The sequence below is a fragment of the Gavia stellata genome, chromosome 3, assembly GCF_030936135.1.
Source record: "Gavia stellata isolate bGavSte3 chromosome 3, bGavSte3.hap2, whole genome shotgun sequence".
In the NCBI taxonomy this organism is placed as follows: Eukaryota; Metazoa; Chordata; class Aves; order Gaviiformes; family Gaviidae; genus Gavia; species Gavia stellata.
The window spans coordinates 20,445,834-20,471,630 of record NC_082596.1 but is presented as its reverse complement, the minus strand read 5'-3'; the positions used below and the strand labels follow the sequence as shown (position 1 = coordinate 20,471,630).

The window sequence follows — 25,797 nt, the reverse complement described above, 5'->3', positions numbered from 1 at the left end:
GATTTTCTGGCTTAGAGGTGCTATGATACATTCTGCAGTGCAAAGGTGCTAAGGAAACCCAAGGAAGTGTGAAACACTGGATGGAATAAACCAGAAACTTAAAAAACCCCTTCAAATTACAATAATCAAACAATACAGGGTTTTGTTGCTTCATGTTTGCATGGTTAAGATTAAGAACTTCAGATTTCAAAATAAAAGCTTTAAACCATACCCAGCTCATTAGCCAGACCTTTGGAAAGATTCCCCCCCCCACCCCAAAACAAAAAGCTCTACTCCAGAAAGTTTCCAAGACTGGGCAAGATTAAAAAGTGATACTTACAACAAGAAAAATTCTGAAGCATAACACACAGGTCTATCCAAATTATTCTGCATTAGGATTATGTTAGGTTTCATAAAAGGTGTAGGCTACACCAAGCTTCTTCCGTGACAAAAAAACCAAAAACATGAAGTGCAGAAAGATTTTGGTTTTCACAAATGTTCAGTGGGGAACCATTTGTTTGTACCATCCACTTCTAGTTTTTTGTGTGATGTTTGTGCAACAGATACATAATTCTCCACTTCCAAACTCTGACAGCTCTGAGAGCAATAGCAACCTTCGATACAAACAAACCTAATAGAATTGATATTTTAAATTTTGCAAACTGTGATCCAAAATGCTTCAGAACACCATTATGCTAAAAAGCCCCTATACAACATAATAAAGTATCTAACTATTTAAGTTAGAGATGCACAGACTGTTAAAATAAGCCAATTTTATTCAAATCATGTTAGATGGAACACATAATTACCTTTTCTCAAAAAAGTTACATATTTATGTGATTTTTAGTCAGATGAAAACTGATTTTTTCCCCCTCTGCAGAAGTATTTCAGTAGAAGCCAGAGTCTTGAGTAGCCCAGTTAGGTGCCTAAAGAATAAAGAAAAAAAAGAACAGTAGAAAATAAATTCCTATATTATCTGTTGGTTGCAATTTATGAGAAATAATTAAAAAAATTTATAAAACTGATATACGCCTAAAAAGTGGGAATACTGTTAATTAGTGAAGGATACCCTAGAAATTTAAAGCAAGTGTTGATATAGCAGAAATACATGCTGTAATTAAGTTGTACAGCCTGAGTCCCCCCAAGTCCATAGTTTCAAAAAGGAAGAGTTCTAGAAGACTCCGAAATAAGTATAAAAACAATTTGTCAGCTATTTTTTTTTTTAAAAGTTTCATGTGACATCCGTTTCATGGAATAAACTAATCCACCACTACTTGTCCAACTCCCATTAATATTTCAGCCAAGCAGTGAGGAAGCCAAATAAAACTGCTAATATAAGTTCTTTTAATGTGTGGTTTGGGTTTTTTTGTTTTAAGTATGTATGGTCAGGTCCTTAGTGGACCTGAGAATCATCCACCTTACACTGTTCTTCTCCCTCACAAAGCTTGCCATATTGTGAAGTGGACAGAGGCAAAACCAGATGATCTTCCCAACCTCCTTATTTTCACTGGATCTACTTAAACCTCTGGCTGACCTAATTATATTCTCTAGTATTTCATGAAATGGGTTAAAGAGTTAGGGTTTTGCAGAACTCCTCCTTTATGTTCCAGTCTTCCATCATTCATTCTTCTCTCAATACTATATATACACACCTACAGATGTTTTTCAAGTACATACCATTTGAAAAAAGTAATACAACTACTTTTATAAGTGTCACTCTTCAAAACCAGCCCTTTTCAGGTGGTGAAGGAGACCATTTAAAGGAAGTAGAGAATTAAATCATGACAGAAGCACACCTAGTTATGCAACAAAATAAAGGAATACCTAGCAATGAGAAGAGAGGCAAGAAGAAAACAAGAATCACTGTCCAATGCTCACTATAAGAAAATAAACCTTTTCAACTTAGTAACTAGTGCCAGAACTAGAAGTAGGTACATCTGATTAATTAAGGAACAGGTTAAGAATTATACTTAAATATATCTCACAAAAAAGATAAGAAGAATTCAGAAAAATACAACTTATACCAACCTCAGATCTACCACTCTGATTCAATTTCTTCTCAATGTTCATAGCCAACATTTGACTACGAAAAGACAGGCTTTTGGTCTTTTCAATCACTTGTTGATAAGGTGAGACTGCATTGTTGCCCATGACTACATGGCCCTAAAACACAGGAAAGAGTTACAGCAAATTTAATAATCACTCAGAATGCACATGCCTTTAAATTAATGCTCTGCTTTCAGAGCTTTCACAAATCTTACACACAGGATCAAAAAAGAATAAATGAAGTCCACTATACTTTATGGGCAAAGAAAAAAAACCCAGCAGAAATATGAATTTGCTGTTCCTGAATAAGGTAGAATAAATTTCACGAAAAAGTCAACAAATTCGCTTAGATCCATCTATACAGTCTTACCAGCTTTGAATCCAATTTGGCATCTAATCGTGCATTTCGAATTAGATTGACAATCCATCTTTCTGCTTCTTCAGGAGTCATATTCAGTTTATCTGCCAACATACTAAAAGATAACAGACTTAATCAAAAGGTGAAATAGAATCCCTCTGATGTTGGTAAACATGACTAGGAACTATGGAATACAAGTTAAATCAACACAAAAAATTGACACAGCCCAAGACTTGTATTCAATAAATACCACTTATCTGGGAAGCATACTTTCATTTGACTGAAATGACTTTAAAGCTTGCATACGTGCACACCTGCACATCTTCCAACCCCACTGCTTTACACTGGGACATTGTGAATAAGGAATCAATATCCTACAAGTACGTACTTGGTTGCTCTGAACTACATCTTGCACTTAAATCTCAACCTGCACCATTTTTATATATTCCTATTAAACCTTGCCTACATGAACATTCTTTGGAAAACTGTCATTTAAGTAATCTCATCACAATATTAAACAGCAACCATCATTATAAAGAGAACATTTTAATTGCTTTTATTCTTATTTAAATCCAGTCAGCAGTCACAGAAGTTTAGACTAATTAGACCAGGAAAGTGTCTCTCTCTGTAGCTCACTTAGCAATACACTTCACCCTGAAGTTTCAGGAACAAGAGCCATAAGACAGAGTTTGGTATAGAAGATGTGACAGATATACTGTGCTCAAATTTCTTGCAATTTCAAGGAGGGATGGTGGGGGAGGACAGAGAAAGGAAAATTCTTAATGAAACACTCTTGTCCAGGAATAATTCTTTCTGATGGTGTTTCCCGTGGCTTTCCAGCCAACTCCCTTAGCTTCCTGCTGGCAGTTGGCTCATACAGGACATTTGTAACACTCATTCTTCCATCAGCTTTCAGACTAAGGTAACAAACATGAGGTAAGGGCTACAGACATGACCAAAAAGCCAGCTGGCTAGGCTGAGTTGCACAAGAGGTCAATTTCTCACCATTTCACAGCATCTTGCTTAAACATATTTTTCTCCACCTGAAAGAGTGATTTCCCTCTTGGCAGTTATTAGTGTCAAGCAAATACTTCATAATATATCATTATCTTGTCTACCTAGCTAAACTATCTATATAGTCTTCTTTCTACAGTCTTCTATATGTTCCATTTCCCACCCTTCACCCAACTATAAAAGTAAATTCCATTTTTTGGTCACAGATGAACATGAAGTGAAACAAATAGAAAAAAAACAAAGTAATTTTAAATGCTGGACTTACATTGAACTCACTGCAGTGAAATGACACAACAAAAGAAAACAGAAGTATCTGGAGTATGGCAAAGCAAGGCGGAGTAAAATCCAACCACAGCTGCTACTGTTCTACTAGAACTGTTAATCTGTGGTTGAATTAGCGATTGTAGAGAGTTAAAGCAGACAAGTTGTGAGACAATAAGTTGTTTGTGGAATTACCAGACATCTAGGCAGAATAAGACAGATATTTCAATAGGAAGAAGTAACAAATTGCTTTACTATCTTTGAATCAGTGATGTTAAGCATCTGATTTGAAACTAAAGAAATTGTGAACTGAAAGAACATAGGGTGGGGTGTATGTGTGTTAGGGGAATTCTCATATTTCTCTTCTAGAAGCATCAATAGGATTCAGATAAAATAACTCCTCCAGATGACCACAAGAATGGCTACTGCCACTACACTGGGGATTAAGCAACCTACCTTTGGGATTAAAGCGTGGAACCTCTACCCTTGGAGATAGTCAAGAATCAATGAGACAAGGCCTTAAGTAGCATAACGGAACACTACAGTGGGTCGTACTCAGAGCTGTAATTGGATGCACAGGACTGAACCAGATGACTTCCAGAGGTCCCATCAAACTTACAGCACCTAGATTTTGCTTCTTCCTTAAGTTAAAGTCCCTGTGTACTTGGAGGGGAAGAGGGCACAGACTTCTAGAGAGTCATTCCAAGCCAAAAAAGCATTCTCCATCCTTCCAGAGCAAATGCACTGAAGATCTATCCTGATTACAATTATGTAACGAACAACACTATTCTCCTATCACACTGTTAAAATAGGTATCTAATACTCAAGAGATGCCAACTACAGCTTAGCCCCCATACATGTATGGGGTGTATGGTAATGGTGACACATTCAGATTTACAAATCTGCATTAGCACCATTAATACTAAGGAATGAAGGCAAGAAAAGTTGTATTTTAGATTACCATTGTTTACAAAGATTTCCACTACAATCCAATAAAAATTAAATATTAATAAAATTATTTCATTATAATTCTTTAAAAGAATACTGTCTACCATTTCAAGTTACAGATGATTTTAAAGGACAGTTTCCCAACAGTAGTTTCAAAAATAGTTCTTTAAGATTATTTCTGTCCCTGTTTTATAAGGAGATTCACTTATTTGGGTCATGCCAGAGCAAATGTTATTTCAGTTTTCCTTTGCTTATAAGGCAAGTTTACTGAATTCCACACATCTGCATATATAAACAAGCCTATCTTGAAAAGGAAAACATAGAAAAGAAGACTGAAGCATATTCAGCTCTTCAATTAAATACAGGCATATCAAACTAACCAAAACACATTCTCAGTTAATTTCATCTATTACTCCCTATTAAACATGATATTTCAAACAGTAAACTAATTGCAGGATGATTTGGAATGTATAAATTTTAAATTACAACTGATAAAGTAATTATGTCCTTTAGAAAAAGGTCAGCTGCCTAACAGATGTAAGTAGTTTAAAAAAAAACCATTAAGTGAGCCATCTATTTTCCATTTAACATAAGGAATAGCAGATTTCCCACTAATTGTTTTCAAATTTGTTCTGAATAATGAAATAGTACTTATCGAGCACTGTGGTACAACCAACTAGTTTTAAACTCCAGGAATAGCAGTGGAAATCACTTGTGGACAAAGAAATGCAAGAACTATGCCTCAGTCAAATGTTTAATTAAAAGCATTTTGACCAAGTAATTTCTCCAAAAACAAGTCCGAAATGCACTAAGAAATACTTGCACACCCCACCTAATAAGCCCAAATCTGATGATTGTTACCGCTTGTGCAGAAATTCAAGACTTATGTCCATCATTTAAACCACATTGACCTACCGAAAAGAATCTCATTACTGACGACTGATTCCACATGCAACTACCTGAATTGATAGATGATAGGTAATATACCCATGTCCATCTGAAATACATGTCTCAACTCAAAGTTTACCACTTGCCTCAGGACACACCATAATGCTCATATAATAATGACACTGCTACCTATACTTACAAATCACACATAACAAGGAAGGCCAACTACAGTATTTTCTATCATACCTCAAGTTGAAATACCACATACAGCACAAAAAATACGAACTGTAAAGTAAGTAATAAACACTAAATAAATGACAGCCACCTACTATAGACCTTGATTTGTTAAACAAGCCTTGCTACTTTTGCTGTAATGAATCATTGGTATGTGATCCACAGTTTACCAGTATCTTTTGACAGAGAGACTTGAAGCATACTTAAGATACATCCTCCAGACTCTCTGTTCAATGATTGGAGCCAGATCAGAGAAGAAAACTTCTCAGAAAGACATTACTCTTTAGTTAAAAAAGCTTAAACATCTAGTTTCACTAAAAACTTGTGCTTGAATATGTGCAGTATTCACAGTACTAAAAAATCATTTATAGGAAACAGCAAGACACTATGGGGTTTTATATTCCACAGAAAAGTCATCCCTAGGAGAACTTCATTTACTTACATTTTTTCTTCCAAATACTTACTCACAACCCCTTTATCCCTAAATGTGCAGTACTCTGCTTAAAGTGATTTTAGATAAAATATTAGCATCCTTATAAAAATGAACTTAAGTATGGCAGTTTTGTTTACAACATCTAGTTCAGTTTACTATTACGACTATGCTTAAAACACAATGTACCACAGCTGATTAAAATGCTTAAATTCACTGTTTGCTTTTCACATTGAACTCATTGACTATTTTAAGCTGATATAAAGGACAAAAAATACCACTTTCCAAATGCATTGCAAACAAATATGTCACACAGTGAATAGAGATTAAAAGTAGTAAGAATCTCTGTCCTTTCTCCAACTATATCTATGCATGAAAAAAAGTAAGCCCTTCAGTAAGCTTGCAAAATTCTAAGACAATTTTCGCTCAAGTCCTTTTCTTTTGAAATCAAGCAGCATCAAATCGCTTCCTCAGAGGACCAGATGCACACATTTGCTCTGGATGCACGCTGGTAACAAGACTCCATTGAACTTGATAGATTTAACAGTTTTGGTTTCTGCTGTCTCAAGGATCTCTGCACTGTTCTCTACCATTGAGATTTTTATAGCATTCAGAGTTCTTCACCTTTTTCCTTTTTAATTTAAGGGATGAGGAAATATGGAGAACGGGGGCAAAGGCCAAATGGAAAGGGATCTCAAGCATGCATAACAACATCTTCCCGCTAAGTTTCTACAATAGAGGCATTGGAGCTGATCTCTTTGAGAAGTCTGCTTTTACAAAATTAATTTGAGTAAACAACAGACATCCTTGCTATTAAGAACATCACTTTCTTACAGCTGGATCACTCACTTAGTGCCACCGGGAATAAGATCTATTGTTTTATATTGAATTAATGAAAAAAGCAATACAGTTATAAATATGTTCTTTGAAAATTACTAGAAGACAGACATGGGTATCTGTATCTACCAAATACAAATAAATTTAAGCAATTGCTGTATTTGCAATTTGTATTTAATATTACCACTCTATATCAGTATGTGTGGAATTGAGCTCCAAAGTAAGACACCTGGACTTAGGTGACACTGGGTATCAAAGTTCCCATTAAATCCAGTACAGATGTAACTTGACACCATGAGAATGTTTTAGCTTGAAAGCACTGTTTGTTTGGGGGCGTGGGGGTGGTAGAGAGAGGTTGTTTTAAAGTTCACCACAAGAATTCAGCTTCAAAATATGATTGTTTTAATTTAAGTATATGACATTATAGCTATAAAACTAGAAAGACAACTATCCAAGTAAGTTTTACTTAATGATTTTAATTTCATCTGATGACTGAATATTTTACTACTAAAGTTTACACTGTTTCTCAAACTGTCATTCATGACTGATTTTTCTGAACTGCCATATTAAGAAGTTATCTTACCCAATGCTGATACATTGATGGATGCGACAAAAAGTCTCAAATATAAATAAACGGGCATTCTCAATGAAGTCCTCAAGGCATGCCACTAAGAAGAAATCGTTCACAAGCACCTGCAAGTGTAAGGAGAAAGGGAACACTAAGAACAAATATGGAAGTAGTAATTTACTGGTAGACACCATCAATAAGCAAGATCAGTGAACAGCCCATCTAAAAACAGTTCCTGCTGTATTCCAAGATGTGGAGAAAAAGCTATAGATTTAGTAGAAATTTTCATTGTTTTGCAGCTTGCTAAATTAAAATCGCATGCTAACATGATCACGGAGGTCTGACTCAAAAAGAGAACAAGGTCTATTGCCGTCATTATTCTACTGAAGATCCCTCCAACACATAAGAATTTAACTCCCCGCTCATGGCAAGATTCTTCTCTCACTCTGCAATTTGATCAGCATTCTCTTTACCATGCAAACCAGCTTACTCAGTAGTGCAAGTGTGCCTATGAAGTTCAGATTACAGGACCACCAGCCCTACAGAGTGAAGATAAGCCTTCTTATTTACCCAATTAGGTGACTAATACTAATGAAAGGAAAACCAAGCCAGAGGCTGTAACAATTGGTACTAATGTTCAGCTATTAGAAATATTAACTTTTACACTAGCTAACCCAAGAATCACAGAATCACTAAGGTTAGAAAAGACATGTAAGATCATCAAGGCCAACCATCAACTAACACCACCATGCCCATTAAACCGTGTCCCACATGTTCCTTGAACACCTCCAGTGATGGTAACTCCACCACCTCCCTGAGCAGCCTGTTCCAGTTTCGCAGTAAAGAAATTTTTCCTCATATACAGCCTGAACCTCCCCTGGCGCAACTTGAGGCCATTTCCTCTTGTCCTGTCACTAGTCACTTGGGAGAAGAGACCAACACCCACCTCTCTGCAACCTCCTTTCAGATAGTTGTAGAGAGCAATAAGGTCTCCCCTCAGCCTCCTCTTCTCCAGACTCAACAACCCCAGTTCCCTCAGCCGCTCCTCATAAGACTTGTGCTCCAGACCCCTCACCAGCTTCATCGCCCTTCTCTGGACATGCTCCAGCACCTCAATGTCCTTCTTGTAGTGAGGGGCCCAAAACTGAACACAGTATTCGAGGTGTGGCCTCACCAGAGCCGAGTACAGAGGCACGATCACCTCCCTACTCCTGCTGGCCACACTGTTTCTGATACAGGCCAGGATGCCGTTGGCCTTCTTGGCCACCTGGGCACATTGCTGGCTCATATTCTGCCGGCTGTCAATCAACACCCCCAGGTCCTTTTCTGCAGGGGAGCTTTCCAGCCACTCGTCCCCAAGCCTGTAGCATTGCATGGGGTTGTTAGGTGTTATTTGTTAGTGTTAGGTATCTTTAACTGTTCATAGTAGATCAACTAAGAATTTTCCAAGAATATGTATTTAACTATCCTAATAGTATTTCACATTACTTTTCACCACTACAATTCCAGGATGCAGTATCTTCCAGAACAAAAGGCAAATCCAAGGTTTTTTTCAAGCACTTCTCAAACACTAATGGAAAAGCTGAAGCTCAGCCAAATGCATGATTACCTATTCAATTCTCTTTCTAGAACTGTTTAAATACAATTCTAAAGCTATATCCTTACCATTAAGTCTTGCTTAAGTGTCACAAAATGAGTTGTCAAAGAAACCCACCACACACCCATGAATTAAAGCTCATCAGAAAACACCGGCAATGGATTCAAACACCACTTCAAACAAATTGGCTGGCCATTGTGAATTTTAGAGATCTTTACTTAAAGGAAGAGAAGCCTTTGAAGTGTTATAAACCTTACTGTTTCACACTCTCTCAGCTTCTTCTGTGCACCATCGAAATCAAAATTAACGTACAAGCATTCCACAAACTCCGTGATAGGGTCCCTGTATGTGTAGGACTCCTGTCAAAAAAATTAGGAACAATATTAGAAATCAACGCCACAAGGTCACTCCAGTATTCCTTATATTCTTCAAACAAAATTTAATACTGGAAACAAGTCCATACATCACCTTAAAAAAAAAATAAGTTAAACTTTCTGATTTCTCTTATAAAAGCTGCATAAATGCACTTTTTTCTTCCCCAGTAGTCTGGTTAAACAACCAGAAGTGTAGTTTCACCTTCAGCATCTAGTGCTGTAATCTTTGGGTTACAAAAATGTCAGAGACTAGAGCTGATTCTGTATCAAAACTCTAAATTTCTTAAAACATTGTAGAACACATAGTCTTCCTAAATTCTAATTTCAGAGACTAGTCCAACACAAATCCTTCATACTTCAAACTGAATAATCATTCAATTTACATGGACAACACAGCTAACACAAATAATGCTACTTTCTATATACAGAATACTTTAACTTATTTCAGCTTTGCAGGAATTACTCAACTTTCTCAACTACAAGGCAGGAACAACACTAAATCTGTATAGATCTGTGTAAATTAAGATGTAATTAAACATCCTCTGATATGTCTTGAATGCACATTTTAAGACTTCTTAACTCAGTATCTGTCAATGTCTGCTTTAGCATAGAATAAGATCACCAGACTAAGGGAATTACTACGAGTTTTTTTTTTCTGGATCAAAGTTATTTTTCCTTCCCCAAAGAAGTGTATTTACAGTTTCATTATTTAGGTTTAAAATTCAGTTCTATAGGTAAAGGTTTTTTACATCGAAATTGTACTTGTTAACCACATAATTAACATCCACTATGTAAAACAGTCTTGGATCGATCACCTTTTATACTAGAGATGAACAAACTGCTTACCTACCAGTTCAATACTCACAAAGGTATTCAAGTATTAGCAATCTCTAATTGCCAGTAGAGCAATCAGCCTACCATATGACATTTGACAAATCACTTCATTCAATGCTTTGTTTCTCCTATGTAGGCAAGTCGCTAGTTATCCTGTCTGATCTGCTTTCAAATCTATAAAACCTCTACACTTCATGATTTAATATAATGAACCATACAGAGTAGAGGAGTACAAGAAATAAATCCCTTACCAAATATTTCAAAACCAAAGCCAGAGTTGGTATTTTCAAAAGGAACACCCTAGTGATCCTTTTTTTATTCATACCAATTGTACAAGATAAAACAAAAGCAAGAAAGTTGTAAAATGTTACTTTACTTCAAATATTAAAAGTTCATGTTACATTAGAAGTGCAATGCTAAAAATCAGGTTTTAGCTTAAGACAGAAGATGAGTTAACACTTCAACTAGTTTATAGCTTGTTATGCTACTTCTTTTGTGAACACTAATACTTAAAACCAGATTAAGATATTCTCAACATCTGATCTTTGCACTGATTGTGCTTTGCATAGGTAGTTACATCAATGCTTGAAGTAGATATAATTGATTGCTAGCCCATAATAAACTGATATATGTGTGATGGTGCAGTTATTATTCACAATATGCATTATTATGAAGTGTATACAAGCCATCATGCTTCAAACAAGTTGCATGCTGATTTTAGATAAAAATCTTTGCTGCAACCCCTTTGACTGCTATCAAGCACAATTCTTTCATTGATCTTGTCACAGTTGTATGAAGATGTAGACATGGACAACAGAAGCATTTTCAAGAAAATGCACATGAACACAAAACAATGCACATGTTTGCATTTCAAAACCACTGAACTAAGATCCCTTATTCATACAATTCCTTGTAGGGATGGCTGAAAAAGAAGAATTGGATCCAAAGCTGTATAACATATCTTGCTGAATTTTCTGCATTTAATCATACAGAAAGAAAAGCAAGATTGAGTGCATATTCTATTTTACTCATTGCTTGTTGACATGAAAAGAGGAAAAAACTCTGTCCTCCCACTGATTGACATGCATTTTATTTAACAGTGAAAAATTAGTTCAATGAGAGAAAGTGAGCACCAAAAAATATTAAGTAGAAGTCCTAAACCAGGCATATTATTAGAAGAAAGTTCTTACGATGTCTCAGTAAAAAAGGACAGAGAATATCAGATATTTCAGTCCTTACCTGCTGAATAACCTTGACTAGATCTTTCAACACTTGTCTACGTTTTCGAACATCCTTATTTGTTATGACTGCAGTAGTCAGATATCTGAGGATGTGTGGGCACATTGTCTGAATTGCATTGAGATACCTAGAAAGAAAAAATACAGATAAAGCTCAGATAAGGCAATTTTGCATCAAAACAATATTAATGATAAATAGCTTATGCATCTTTTATGCAATGCAATACCAGGGCTTATGACTGACCATTTATTCTAATATAGAAAGATGATTTATTTTTGCTAACCATGTAACCATCTTTTTGGGACAGGGGGAGGAAGCAAGGGGAAGAGAAGGCAGCAGTGCACTACGGACAGAAAAGTGGCTAGCACTGCAAAAGAACAGTGCATGCGGTAAGTACAGGTCAACACTTGCCTAGGCTGTCAGCTATGCTGATATCACAAGAGGGTTTTGCGTGGGCACACAGAGCCACAGGAATACCTTTCTCATACCACTATCTAAGCCTGCAACTCTGCCGTTCAACTCTCCAATAAATTAGCCCAACTTTCCAATGAATTAGCCCATATTTACAAGTGAGAAGTATAAATCAAAATTAAAAACCAAACCAACACATACAGTATGAAACCGCCACTTCTCCTTGAAGGGAAAGTATAACCATGAAGAAAAGCAGATTATACACAAAAATTCACAAAAAGACTTGGAAAAAAATATTCGAAAGTGTTAATAAATTTAGAACTTCTGAAACAGCTTCAGGCTTTAGGTTGAAAAATGTTCTACAAGCTTGCATATTGTCTGCCTTCATTTTGATTTAAAGACCCCACCATAGCACAACACAAAACTTACTGTGGTTGATAGAGAAAAAGGTCAATGATATTGTCTCTCCCTTTAGGATGATTAAAAAACACGAACAAAGACCAGTGGATGAGCCATGTTCTTTGCTGAAGAGACTGCAGCGGAGAGCTGACAGACTAAATGAAAACATAACATTGGTTTAAGTCAAATAAAATACATAAAGTTTGCATGAATACTAATGCATGGAAACCTGTAATTGTTCAAAAATTTGGATTTTCCACTGGCTCGTTTTAGCTGTTACACTCTCAGGCTGAGTTTGGCCTCCAGTTTTTTAACCTGTCATCTGTTAAAGACATCTTTGCTACAACTTTCAGCAGATAAGTTTTCCAATAATATATTACAAATTGTTTGCTGGGATTTGTATTCTGTTATAGCAAAAGCATAGATTATAGTTCTCCAAAGACCACCATACTAACGTAAGTTATTACTTTCCTTTTTAATCCTGAATTTTGTTTCTTGTATTCCCTCTTCAGATGTGAACTGAGGAACTACTTGGCTTCTCTAGCTTTTCAGTTCTTCTTCTCTAAAGCCTTACAAGAGTTTTTTTGCCATACACTCTCAGACAGTGATGAAACACCACAATCGCTTTCAGCCAAGGAATGAGAATGTTAACTATCTATCTTCATTTAAACCAGCTGATAATGCACAAATAAGGATTCAGCTCTAAATATCTGTATTAGCTCCAAATTTCAGCAGCACTTCAAATAGATTGCAAAGCAACGTCCTGAGAATGAACTGACATAGCAATTAATAATCACTCCAAAGAGCATGACAACTAACTACTATGATTCTATCCCAAAAAAAATCTTCTGGTGAGGAAGCTGAGTTGGCTGAAAACTATTTCCAAAAACAAGCTGTCTTGCATTTTCTGTCAAAAGTGTTATTTTCATGTGAGAACAGTATATTTTAGTTACATGCATTTTATTCTTTACAGAAAGTTAATAGTACAACTATCTGAAATTTAAGCAGCAAACAATTTCACACAATGATACCTTGTCCTCAAACTCATTCTTGAGACTAGTTTGGTTTTTTGTTTATGGAAAATACCTTAAAAGCTCTCAGCTACATTTTCAAATGTGATAAGAGAGAAGTAAGTTGTCTGAAAAAGGAAACTTCACTATTTCTTCACAAGCACCCTTTGACACTCCCACTATTATTAAGAAAGTATCTAGTGAAAAGGTGGTAAACTACTCCTAATCAAGACTGCAAGTGATTCATAATAAAGCTTGAATACTAACACCTCTAACCTCTCACCTTACTGACATGACCAAGATTTTACTTACATTATTATCTATTGTCTCCTTTAGTCTTGTGAGATCTTCCATGGCTGCATCCCAATTCTGCATCAGAATTTCAGATGCTAGTTTTCCCCACAGAGAACTCAAAGCATTTCTGTCTGTTGCTGGAACCTATTTTCAACAACAGCAACAAAGTCATACTCTTATTTTTACAGTAAATAATAATTAAAAAATATTTTCTGGCAGTATTTTTTAAGATGTCAAATTTGCACGGTCCTATCTCTCCAAATGAAGTATTTTCTTTTGAAAAAGCAGTTTAGGTACAGAAGAAAAAATAGCAGTAAAGCTCCTAAAGTAGAAACTAGAAAATCTTGTCAAAGAAAGCTCCATGCTGCTACAGTTTAAGTTAAAAAAAAAAACCACAGAAAAAAGTGAAATGCTGATCACCAGGTGACATACAGGTTGCAATTTTTTTTTTTTTAATACCATATAAAAATGCTTTTAAACTACTAAAATAAGGTTATCACAAAGCAGGTTCCTAAATAACTCATGACAGTAGATAACCACTTTAAAAAAAGCTAGTACTCAAAGTTATTTCTGCTAATGCTGTGCCAAAAGGCATACTTCTTACAGAAATGTCCAATAAACCTGCAACTTCACAGTAGTGAATCTATTTCCTGGAAGGGTAGTCTTAAGGTCAAGCTGTGTTAGTTTTATACAGCAATGAGTTACACTAGGTCATTCACAGTGTCAAATTCTGTTCTCAGATTAGTTACAATAGTTCTTTCATAAGTTATGTTTATGACACAGAACTTTAAACAAATCTTCTCCCATCAGAATTAGTAACAAAAGCCCTATACCAAGCTATTACCAGCACAAAAACAGTACTTCACTTTTTGAAATTAGTTATTTCACATATAAGAACACAATGCTAAGCCCAGAATTAAAGCATGAAGAATTAAGGATACCTGCTCACAAACCTACACAAGTAACTTATTTCCCCTCTCAGCATGTGGAATGTACCTATAACATTGAAAGCCATACAGAACTCAGCTTTATCATCAACATTTAGATTAAGAACTCATTCCTACTTTAAACCATATTCTGATTAAAGATATATTACCCATTTTTGCTTCTTTCATCATAGTCAATCACAGGAATTATTGTTACTTACTCTAGCAGTATTTCAGAAAGTTTAGGATATTTTTAGATGGGACTAGAAATTGGACAACAAGAAACAAAACTCAACATATGAACCACTACATATTTTCAGCACTCCACATATCTGTGAGAGATACATAGTTTAGAAGTCATTACCTTCCAGGCAACTAAAGTGCCAATTTAGCAGATACTTTTAGGTGAGTAGGTTCACATGCACTGTGCTGGTTCCAGATCACATAATTAGTTAGATATTCACAATAACTGCCTTTAGATACTGCAGCTCTTCTAGGTACAGTATCTGGATTTTCAAGCAGTTACCTTAAATTTCCATTCGTTAGTAAAATGGCACATTCACTGACCACCAACAATAAATTTACTGTGTTGAGATTCTTACAAGACACTAAATCTTCATTCTCAAAATTCACTCCCACCACTAACAAATTATAAGAATTACAACAACATGAAAAGACTTGCTTCAGAGACCATGAATCTGGTTCTACAATCCTCATTTAAGCTGTTTACATTTCCTAGGCAGGTGACTTATACTCTTAAATCCGTCACAAAATTCAAGAGAAGACAGATGAGAGTTCTTCAGACAAGAAGCGGGCAGTTCACCATTACCACCAATTACGTTCAATCCACCTGCAAGCTTTTCACTACTGTTGATAACGTCTGTGCACAAAAACAAGTATTCATTTTGCTGGGGTTTTTGTTAACGTTTTTTCAGGATACGTTTACAGTGAGGAAAGAAGCAATATTCTGTAATTAAATGTTACCACAAGACCTACAAATTTAAAGGACAGTTCTGAATTCAGCATGAAAATAACGTAATTGCTGGACAACAGTCAGTGATGATTATTAACAATTATTTTCAACTTTTCTTTGGTGCACAGTAATTGTCTCAAAAAAGCTCAAAACTATTATATTTTTAAGAATTAATACAGACAACTTACTGGTCCAAGTATTTCACTGAAAAAAACCAAACAAACCACAAAACAAAACCCAACACACCCCCAAAACTTACCAGAACCCTAAAGAAGTAGAGATATTCTGCAGCTCCTGAGTAATTACCACATTCATACTGGAATTTTGCATACCTGTAGAGTGTATCTAGGTACTCCTGCCTAAACTGAAAGGGAATACAGAAAAGGTTTTCTTCACTAGGAAAAAAGAAAAATGCTGTTATAAGCCAAGTTTAATAGTAAAGTAACCTTTGAAGTCTTTAGGTTCTCTGAAAGACATTGTACACAGGAAAGACAACTGAAAACTCTTATACTCTTAATCCACGCCACTGAATTAAAGATTATACCAATACCGGAAAAAAGGTGAAATTCTGTATTACAGAGTAAAGCACATCTTAGTTACAAGGATGCAGCTAACATTAAGCTCCAGCTTTATTTTTGTTTGTATAAAAATTAAAAGTTCAAAAGCATTCAAATAAAAATACGTTAGCATTAGGAATTCTGCCTACTAGCTACATTGACATGAAACAGGCCAAAATGCTAGCCCATAATTGCTCAGAGCTGTTCGCTGTGGGGGAGGTTGGATGGAGATATTTAGAAGTGAATTCTAACAGATAAAAGAATTAAACCACTTACACCATGCTTCTCAGCTAAATAGTCAAACAGCATTCGACCATCCCTAAAATGAAAAGATAAAAACTGCTGTTTTTACAAAGCAAACTGATTGTCACCATGCAACACGCTATGCAACACAACCTTTAGCTCTTAAAATACCCAAACAGAGTATAAATTTAAAGTGATACTCCTCCACTTGTTGTGGAAAAGCAACTGCAGAAATAGTGAGCAAACTATTCCTAAAGTGTCATGAAGAAGTTTCAAAATCTTGAAGTTAAATAATTTTAAATAAATAATACCACCTGCAACAATAGCTAGAGTTACGAAAGGGTGGGAGATTGTTTTAAGTTTGATGGCATCCTTAGCTTTCAGTATGAAAGTTAAATTCTGACTTAAGAGCTCTTCCCACTCTCATGTTCTAATTCCACAGCAGTTACTCTAGCCAAGCAGTTTGAATTTAACAGAAGGCAGGGGGGAAAAAAAAGGCAAAGGTTAAAGTAAAATAGAATTAGAAAGGAAACTTATCCCACTTAGCACTGGGACACAGTGGTTCGCAAGAATACCTCTACCACTGCCAATGCCTGCAGAATGCACAACTATAAACAATAATCATACTAAGTTCTAAATATCTAATTCACACATGATCACATTTCTGAATTTTTATTCAACATGGATAACAAAAGGACAAGCAATATTATCTAGATCAAAGGAAAGTACAAGCCTCCAGTAAGCAAGCATGAAATTACCTACCACCAAAAAGTCTCATATTAATGACCACAGGACTTTAGATACTGTGGTATTTTTAAACAATAGTTAACTTAGTGCATAACTTCTTATCCAGTGTCTGCAATGGATCTTGATCAGCTCTTAGAGTGAGATTTTAGCACGTTTCAATGCAGTAAGAATTCCACTAAAACTCTTCTGCAATCATCGGGCAACAAGAACCACAGTTCAATTCATATACATAGTTGAATTCATATTCATAAATAGAAAGTATTTTCAATTTGGCACTTTGATTGTATGGACTGCCTTTCTACAATATAGGAAGAATGACATTTTTTCTATTCTCCAGCCCCTTGCACCCCTGGGCATGCTTCTATACCTGTAGCTACCCTCCGCTTCATCTCTTCTGTACATTCAGTCATGTGGTAAGGATGACTTGGACAATTCATGGAACTATCATATTTGATAGAATATGTACCAAAGATTTAACTGAGGAGGAAAGCACCAAGCTATAAATTCCTCTTGGGACAAAGATACAGTAAAAGTGTATGTAGGTGAAAACATCCCCATTTGCTCCAAAATCAACTGACTGCAAAGCTATGAGTTTGTTTAATTAGAACTTATACCATAAGATTCTACAGGGAAATGGTACATCACCAAGATAGCCAAGAATGACAATCCCCAGTAATACTTGTGGAAGCAATGAAATAATCTCATGGGTTTCTTCCAGTGGAACATACTTCAAGGATGAGGAATACTGACTACTCCTCTACAATTTTAAAGAGACTGTGCTCCAACAGCTGCACAGAAAAAACAAAGTGAAATGTTTTGGCTTATTCTTGAAAGAACTTCCACTTGCAAAATCTCCTTTACACATCATCTTCTACCATTTCCCAGACTTTGATGTTCCAAACAGCACTGTCATGGATCAAAAGCCGTGATCTAAAGCCCTGATATAATACACAGCTCTAAATTTGATAGAGATTCCAAATCACCAGCAGAAAGTCACAGAAGGCAAAGAATCAAAAGTTGCTTTCCACTATCTAAAGCACACTACTCAAGTCTAGACAGATTGACACCTTTCAGCCTGATACTCCCCCTTACTGTACAACCCCAACAATCTAGATTCGAACTTCTGTGGAGCCAATAACCAAATCCAATATTTCTGAGCTGCAAAGTTTTCAGACATTTTAAAAGCAAAAATGATGTACCAGTTCTGAGACAAAACTTGCTGCGTATGAGTAGTAGGGCTAATGTTTTATAGCATTAGGTAAGTTATATTCCATGCATTTTTTGGTCATATCTCTTGTTTCCAAACAGGGTGGCTCCGATTTGGAATAAGTACTACTAACTTGTGTGGCTCAAAGGTCAAGTAACAGAACACATTTCCCAAGAAATGCTAGTACTTAGAAATGCAACAAACTAGTTTTTTTCTAGGCCAAATATTATAAAAGCTGGCTAAAGGCAGAGCAAGAATTGAACAAGATCTCTATATATGGATTAAATGTAATTGAACTTCTGAACAGAGTTGTGATAGTATCAGGACGTCTTTTCTTTAAAATTAACATAGTCCCAGTTAATAATTTCAAGGCAGTTAACTAGCAGCAATTGGGCCTTTCACTTTCAAAGCTATACTTCCAAAAGCTGTCAAGTGGCTCCCAGCTTTGCATAATCACCCAAGTCATAAGCAAATGTAACTCCTTTTCTTAATGTAATTATCTGACATAAATATCCATGCTGAAATCAGATACAAGAAGTGGCTTACTTATCCTAACAATGCTTTTTTCAGTAGAAGCTGAAGTACATTCTGGTGATATCAGAACAGAAAACAGAAGCTTTTTCTGTAGTGCTGGAAAGCTAAAATATTTCATGATTTCTACTGACATCTTGTTTCATGTGCACATTGAGACCCAATGCATTGTATCTCACCATTTCTGCACTGACCAAGTTCTAAATTAGACTATAACAAATTCTGAAAACAATGCGCCGAGCGGAGAAATCATTGGCTAAAAGGGTTCATTAGGTTTCTCAGCAAGTTAGGTGAAGAGGGGAAAGGAAAAAAATTACGATAATCTGCACTTAAAACAAGGAGTAAATTCTAATGAAGTTCATCCCCTTTCAGGGATCCATTTTCTTCATGGGGGTTGCTCCCAAACAAAGGTACAACTCATCAAGAAGATTTCTGCAGACTAGAAAAGAGTTTGTGCACTCAGTGTTTTTCTAGGAAAATTCCAGAGGCAATGTTACAGTCTTCCACATCAGTAGATGCATAAAGCTTGCCAAAAATAAATCTAAGTACATGCTTCACCTTCAAATTCAAGTTGAGCCACAAGTAATAATGTGGTATGCTCTACTTAATCTTAGAGTAGGTAAGGCTGAAGAAGGGATCTAATTAATTTTCCAGAGTTGGTTAGACACATTTACAACAGTAGTAACAACGCTTCCTGTGTAAAGACAACAAGCAGTAACTTACACTAAACAAATACCTACCCACCCCTCTGTTGAAGTTGCACAGCTACTTCCCCAATGACTACAGCTGAACCCTCTCCTACCGGGCCCAATTCAGGCTTAGCCACAACAAAACTCTCATAGTCCTTAGATATAATGTGCAGACAAACTCATTTTACTTCAATTACTCTTGTAAGTAAAGTGAGAAGAAATTGAGTAAGTCTTAAAAAAAGATTATTATGAGCACTATCTTACACCAACAAGTTGGCCAGTTTTGGGGGTGGGGGAGGATAAGGGGGGAAGGACAGGACTCCTGAAAGAAGTATGTGCTATGAGGCTGAAAGGATGCTTATTCACCAGGCCTCCCAGACTAAGAAAGACAGCACTCCATAATCCTCTGTGGAAGGCAGAAAAGGGAGAGAGGGTAAACGGTCTCCTAGAAAGAGACTCTGAATTGTTTCAGCCCATATTTCCCCTCAAAAACCCTCAAACAACCTCATCAAAAAACAAACAAAAAAGGCCCCCCAACCTCCTCCAAAACAATATTGGCTGTGATTTGACTGTACTAAATGATGACTGCCACTTGTTCTTACTGTTCATGAATCAACTCAGGACAACAGAGGTGCCTTATGCACAGCAGGTAACAGCACTGAAAAGAGTAAATTGTGTCAATTTCAATTACCTGACCACAAGCACTACTTAAATATTGGCTGGAAATAAACATGTCTTTCTTTGCAGTCACTACACAGAGAGCATTCCTATCATCAACACCTAAGAGCTACCAACAAGCCAACCTGAGAAATTATGTTAGAAATTACCTAGTGGACTGCATTTGCCTTGTAGTCTCTGGATCCTCAAACATCTTGACAATAGGTTCAGTTTCAGCTTGAAGCTGCTTCAGCTGTGCAACAACAGTTGTCCTCTTCTCACGCAAAGCTAAACACATAAGCAAAAAAGATTTTAAAGTTTTTTTATAGAAACAACCTGTAATTACATGGTGCTGACAGCATATTTGAACATGTCTTCCCAATTCCTACCTCGCTTGTCCTCTCAGTCAAGTTACAAAACCAGAGTTATCTAACAATTCATTAACTTAATAAAAAGATTCTAACGTTTGGTTCCTTTCCTCCTGCGTGGAGTTCTAATCAAACCACTGAAGAGCAGAGTCTGTATTAGACAAGGTATCTTCAGGCTTCCACTAAGGGAGAAACAACCTTTTAAGTAAGTTCACTTTTTCCAAATAAACTTGGAAAAAAGTAAGCAGTACTATGATACCAGTAAGACTGATCTTCCTCTAACTGACCAGGTTCTGAAAGCACGTTTACAGACATAATACTTAACTGAAAATTGACAGGAAGAATTCAAAGCAGCTCTATATGCAACATTATGATTTAGATCACTATGCATGCTTAATTAGCATGTTAAACCTTTTATGAAAAATTATTATGAAATAGAACTAACAGCTTTAGGGTGATTATTTTACACAGACCCAAACTTCCTCACCGAGTGCTACCAGTGCAATAAAATGAACCCCTAAATAAGTTTCAGAAAAGCCTATATGCTTGAGAAAAACCATAAAGAAAGAACAGTAGCACCCCGAGACTGGCTATATCAGCTAAGAAACACACGGGATCAGAGAAGCCAAGACCAAATCCCAGGAGAGAACAGTATGCAGGAAACCGTGGAAGTGAGCCGCACACCAGGACACTCAATGCCACAGTGAGTCTATTGGACATTTCTTTTGTGATTTGACTACATATATATTTGTAAAGGAGGTCCAAAGTGGCTATGACCCAACCTAAATCTAAGAATGACTTGCCTGATAGGAAGTGTTCCAATAAGGAGAAATTATCTCCAACTTCAGATGAATCTTGAGATTATAAAAGAGGAAGGGGAAACAGATGAAAGAAACCATTCAGTTGACTTACTAAAAGTACGAAAATGTTTTCCTGTGACATCTCCTGGCTTTGTAATTATAAGTTGATCTCATGGAAGACAAGACAACAGCAACCATAAATTGTGCAGGGACATTTTTAAGTATAACAGTGTAAGTGAACTTAGCTTCAAGTACTTAAACCAGTGAGGTCTTAAAAAAAATATCAGTGTAAAATTCTAATGAAGCCAGCAATTCCACAAAGAACCCATCTGTATATATATATATTCTGATAAGTGCTGATGCATGAAGATGACATATACCAGAAAGATCTCAAAGTTAGAACTTTTTCATAGAAAGCTGTACAAGCAAGAACCCTGAACAACTGACTGTGTGAAAAAGTATTACCTCTGCTTATGTTAATTTTATACTGTTGAATAAAAGCACAGATCAAAAAACAGTAAGTCATCATATTAAAAAAAAATCCTGCCAAACTGATGATGTAAAATCTTAGAGATGTTTGAAAAGAGTATAAGAAAAACATTACAAGTGTGGAAATTGTTGGACTATATGAAGGCAGAGCTCTCCCAGTGACCAAATTTATTCAACTTACTTGCAGCTATGACCTTATGAAATCATACACTTAGCAACCTGCTTAAATAAGTGGCTGTAACCAGAATTTTAAAGACATTAGACTAGTTACTTTGAGAAAGTGTGCTAGGATTGCTATTTCTGGTGCTGTTTACTACTTTAGTGTTTTACTACTTATTTACTACTGATAACAGCAATATTATTCTTCAACCGTTTAGAAAGGCTGGAGCAAGGAAAGAAAGAGGAAAACCTATTCAGCTTTGAGATTTTTACAGCCCTGAGACAGTCTGACTTTTTTAATCACTTGACCTGACAAGTAACCTAAGGGTGAAGCTATCATTACAGCTGTTTCTCAGATTACGAAAGTGAAAACGTCTGGTTCTCGTTATTTGTTACCAGCCCCATGCATCATTGCATATACACCCATAAACAACAACATCTAATGCTAGCATATCAAAGGTTTGGTCAAAATGTTGAATCTAACATTCATAAGTCTGTCAGTTCTCTTCATGTATTTCCAAAGAGGCTAACTACCAACTCTGCAGTTTAAAGAGCCTGAAAAGAGTAAGACCCAGAGGCAAAAGAACAGTTGGATCTTGTACCTGACTACGCAAAAGCACCTGAGTCTCTTCTTCCTAGGATGCAGACAAGACAGACTAGTCACCCTAGTTTAAAAAAAGGTGAGGAATTCCACAAAACGAAAAAAGATGGAGAAATAGGAAAAAAGTGTAGAGTCAAGAAGGGAAAAAACCCCACACAAACACAAACCACCAAAACAAAAGCCAACCCAGAAAAAATAAGCAATAAGAAAAAAAAAACCAAACCAAACCCAAAAGGCCCACGAAGGATAGAAATCAGAGAAAGCAAGATATTCTAATTTTCTCCACCTCCCCAAATGCTCCTCAGGAAGGCAGAAATGTAAGAAGTAAACAGGAAAGTTGTCAAAATCATGGAGAAGACAGTAAAAGATTAATATTAATTATAATTTATTTTCTTCTAGAGAAACAGCACTTTGTATGTTGACAGAAGTGAGGAAAACATGCATTTTCAAAAACATCTGTATCTCCTCAAAGTCTAAAAATCAACCATGGACAGTTGGATTAATGGAATTACTTAAAATGGAATCTAGCCTTAATAAACTGGATGCTTTAAAGAAAAAGTTTAGTGACCCCAAATTGTTGTGCAATAGTGTTTGACAGATAAAAATAATTGCAACTCTATTAGGCTATATCTTTAAAGCCTTAGAAATGACCAATCAGCATTGAAATACTTCAGACATCACTCAAAGACTAAGTTCCTGATGGACCAACAAACCCAAACTTCCCAGGATTAGAGGACTATTTGTTTCAGTATTTTACATCCTTTCATTAAGGCCAAAGTTAAACAATATTCTAGTTTTTGAGTGTAAAAAACAAATTACAACTACCTATTATTTTAGATACAAAGGTTGTTAAAACAAATTTTACTTCTAAATGAGCAGCTTACCATGTGGAATTTCATCGGAATAAAGATTTTTGTACACATCCATAGCAAAATCCACCATGTTGGTGTCACTAAGGAGATCCAGTTTTCCTTGGAGTAGCTCTTTTTCATTGTATATCTGAAATAGGAATTATTAACAGATTTTCTTGAATACTATTAAATAGTTCCCAATTCATATTATGCATTTACCTTTATGGTACAGTTTATGTATGGATTTTTGTCCAATTAAATAGTTTTAAACATCAAATCTCACAGCTCTATCATTTAGTGTGCTTACTATACAGCCTCTCTACATTTCCGGTCTTGGAAAGATACCAGCAATTTCCTGCTATTTATGAATGCAGGAGCTTCAACAACTAGTTAGAAGACAAACAACATTTTAGATTATTTCCCATGAATTGTAACTCCTATTACAATTCATGGGAAAAAAAACTCAACATGAAAAATCTCTGAAAAATATATATATATTTATGTATGTATAAACATATATATTAAAAAAATAAAACCTTGGCCAGATTTTTCTTTCAAAGTAGTGAATACTTTCCACAAAATAACATGCTGAACAGTGCAGACTAGTCAAATAATTTAAAGTGGACCTCAAACGATATACTCAAGGTCAAACTTTAATTGTAGCACAGATTAACCTAAAATATGTTGCTAGGTCTATAGCATAAGAGCAAATTTAGTTTAGCTTGTGTAACTGGATGGTGTTCTGTTTAACTCGTCAAATTGTTTTTTAAAGTTCCTACCCCATAATTTAGCCATGAGTTGTAAACTGCAAGATCTAGGTGGAGACCTAAACTAGAGTATACCTCAAAAATACATTTGCATGAAGGCTGTATTACAATTTGCCACAGCACATTTATGGACATCTCTGATACAGAACCTGCAAAAGTTTAAATTTGGTTCTGACCACCATGTTGTTCAAGATTAATGCTACCATAATAACTCTGTTTAATTAAATTGAGCTGATTTACAAATAATAAAATACCCCCAAGATGACAGACATGAAGCAAAGTCCACACACTAGACGTGAAAACTGGTTAAGTTGTCTCAATGTATGCATGCCTAATTGGTTCATTTCTGTAGTCTAGAATAGTATCTATTTTAAATTCAAAGCTTATGTAGTTTTACACGTTTTAAAATGGATCAGATGAGTGCTTCAGACAGTTTAGACTAAACTCTCACCAATCTAAGCTATCTCAAGCATTACTGGCTTCTTCATAGTAACGTAATTACAAATATATATAAAAACACCAACAAGGAACAGCACTAACAGGGGCTTACACTTGGTTTAAATATAAGTTCGTGATGACAACGGTTTAAAATTAAAGTTGATTAGCAACACTATTTACATTGATGCAACCGCACACACCCCCCTGCAACTCCGCGGCTGAGGAGCAAAGCAAGGCGGCAGGCCAGGCGCAGGGCTAGCGAGGGCTGTCTCACGTCTGTCGGAAGGCAGACAGAAAACGAACGGCGGCTGAGGGACAGCTTTTGCTTTTCCCTCCCACGAATATGGCAAAGGGAAGGAAACTACGCCAAATCCGAGGAAGGGGAAAGAGGAGGTCCCCTCTGCCTCGCAAGCAAGCAGCCCGGGGAGCTGCGCTGCGGGAGGAGCGGCTCCCCCGGGCCTCGCCTCCTGCCGGCCCCGCTCTCCCTCCCTCACGGCGAAGGCCCACCACGCCTCTCCCTCTCCCCACACGGCACAGAAGCAGCGAGCGCCGAGTCGCCTCACGGGCCAGGCCCAGGCCGCACAGCGCCTGAGGAAGGAGATGGCAACAGCCACGGCGCGCCCAGGCCCACGAGAGGCATCGGCAGCTGGTGGTACCGCCTAACACTTTTCTGCTCCCCCAGTTGCAGGGCTGGCTCTCCCAACCACTGGGATAGCCACGTACCTCCTTGACGGAGAGGAATTCCAGCAACGGGAAGACCAAGTGCCGGTCCAAGAAGTGCGCGATCTTGGTGGTCAGATCGTACTCCGCCATCTTGGCGACGGAAAAGAAAAGAGAGAGGCGGGGCCCAGCGGCGCGCGTGGACACTGCGGGCGGCCGCCGCTCTTATGGGCTGTGCGCATGCGCTGCGCCTGCGCGGCCCGCCCGCCCCGGCCGGAGGTGGGGGAGGTGGCAGGCGCCTGCGCAGTGGGTTTGTCGCCGCTCCGTGCAGTTGTGGGAGCGGGTGGTGTGACCCGGGGCCGCCTGGCAGAGGGACGCGAATGGGTCTTCGGCGAGGAGTTTGAGGCTTCTGC

The 25,797-nt window shown here is 36.9% G+C and overlaps 1 protein-coding gene across 1 annotated transcript; it reads right to left on the bottom strand.

The window, feature by feature from the left end:
• Window positions 1-732: 732 nt before the first annotated feature.
• EIF3E (eukaryotic translation initiation factor 3 subunit E) lies at window positions 733-25,559 on the bottom strand. The gene is made up of 13 exons (XM_059836284.1): window positions 25,448-25,559; window positions 23,553-23,667; window positions 20,422-20,539; window positions 16,454-16,496; window positions 15,880-15,984; window positions 13,740-13,865; window positions 12,448-12,572; window positions 11,608-11,734; window positions 9,418-9,519; window positions 7,579-7,688; window positions 2,396-2,498; window positions 2,008-2,142; window positions 733-905 (listed from the first exon to the last, which is right to left on the bottom strand). Exons 1-13 carry the CDS (start codon window positions 25,535-25,537, stop codon window positions 867-869), a joined length of 1,338 nt encoding a protein of 445 aa, XP_059692267.1. The 5' UTR covers window positions 25,538-25,559; the 3' UTR covers window positions 733-866.
• Between the last annotated feature and the right edge of the window lie 238 nt (window positions 25,560-25,797).

What these genes read in the sequence shown, in the direction of transcription:
- EIF3E (XM_059836284.1), bottom strand. Translation starts at nt 25,537, where the DNA reads ATGGCGGAGTACGATCTGACCACCAAGATCGCGCACTTCTTGGACCGG. An exon ending in AGGAGACAATAGATAATAAT is followed by an intron (nt 12,573 to 13,739) that starts GTAAGTAAAATC and finishes GTTTTCATTTAG; the next exon opens with TCTGTCAGCTCTCCGCTGCA. An exon ending in CTTTTTCTCTATCAACCACA is followed by an intron (nt 11,735 to 12,447) that starts GTAAGTTTTGTG and finishes TTTTCTTTCTAG; the next exon opens with GTATCTCAATGCAATTCAGA.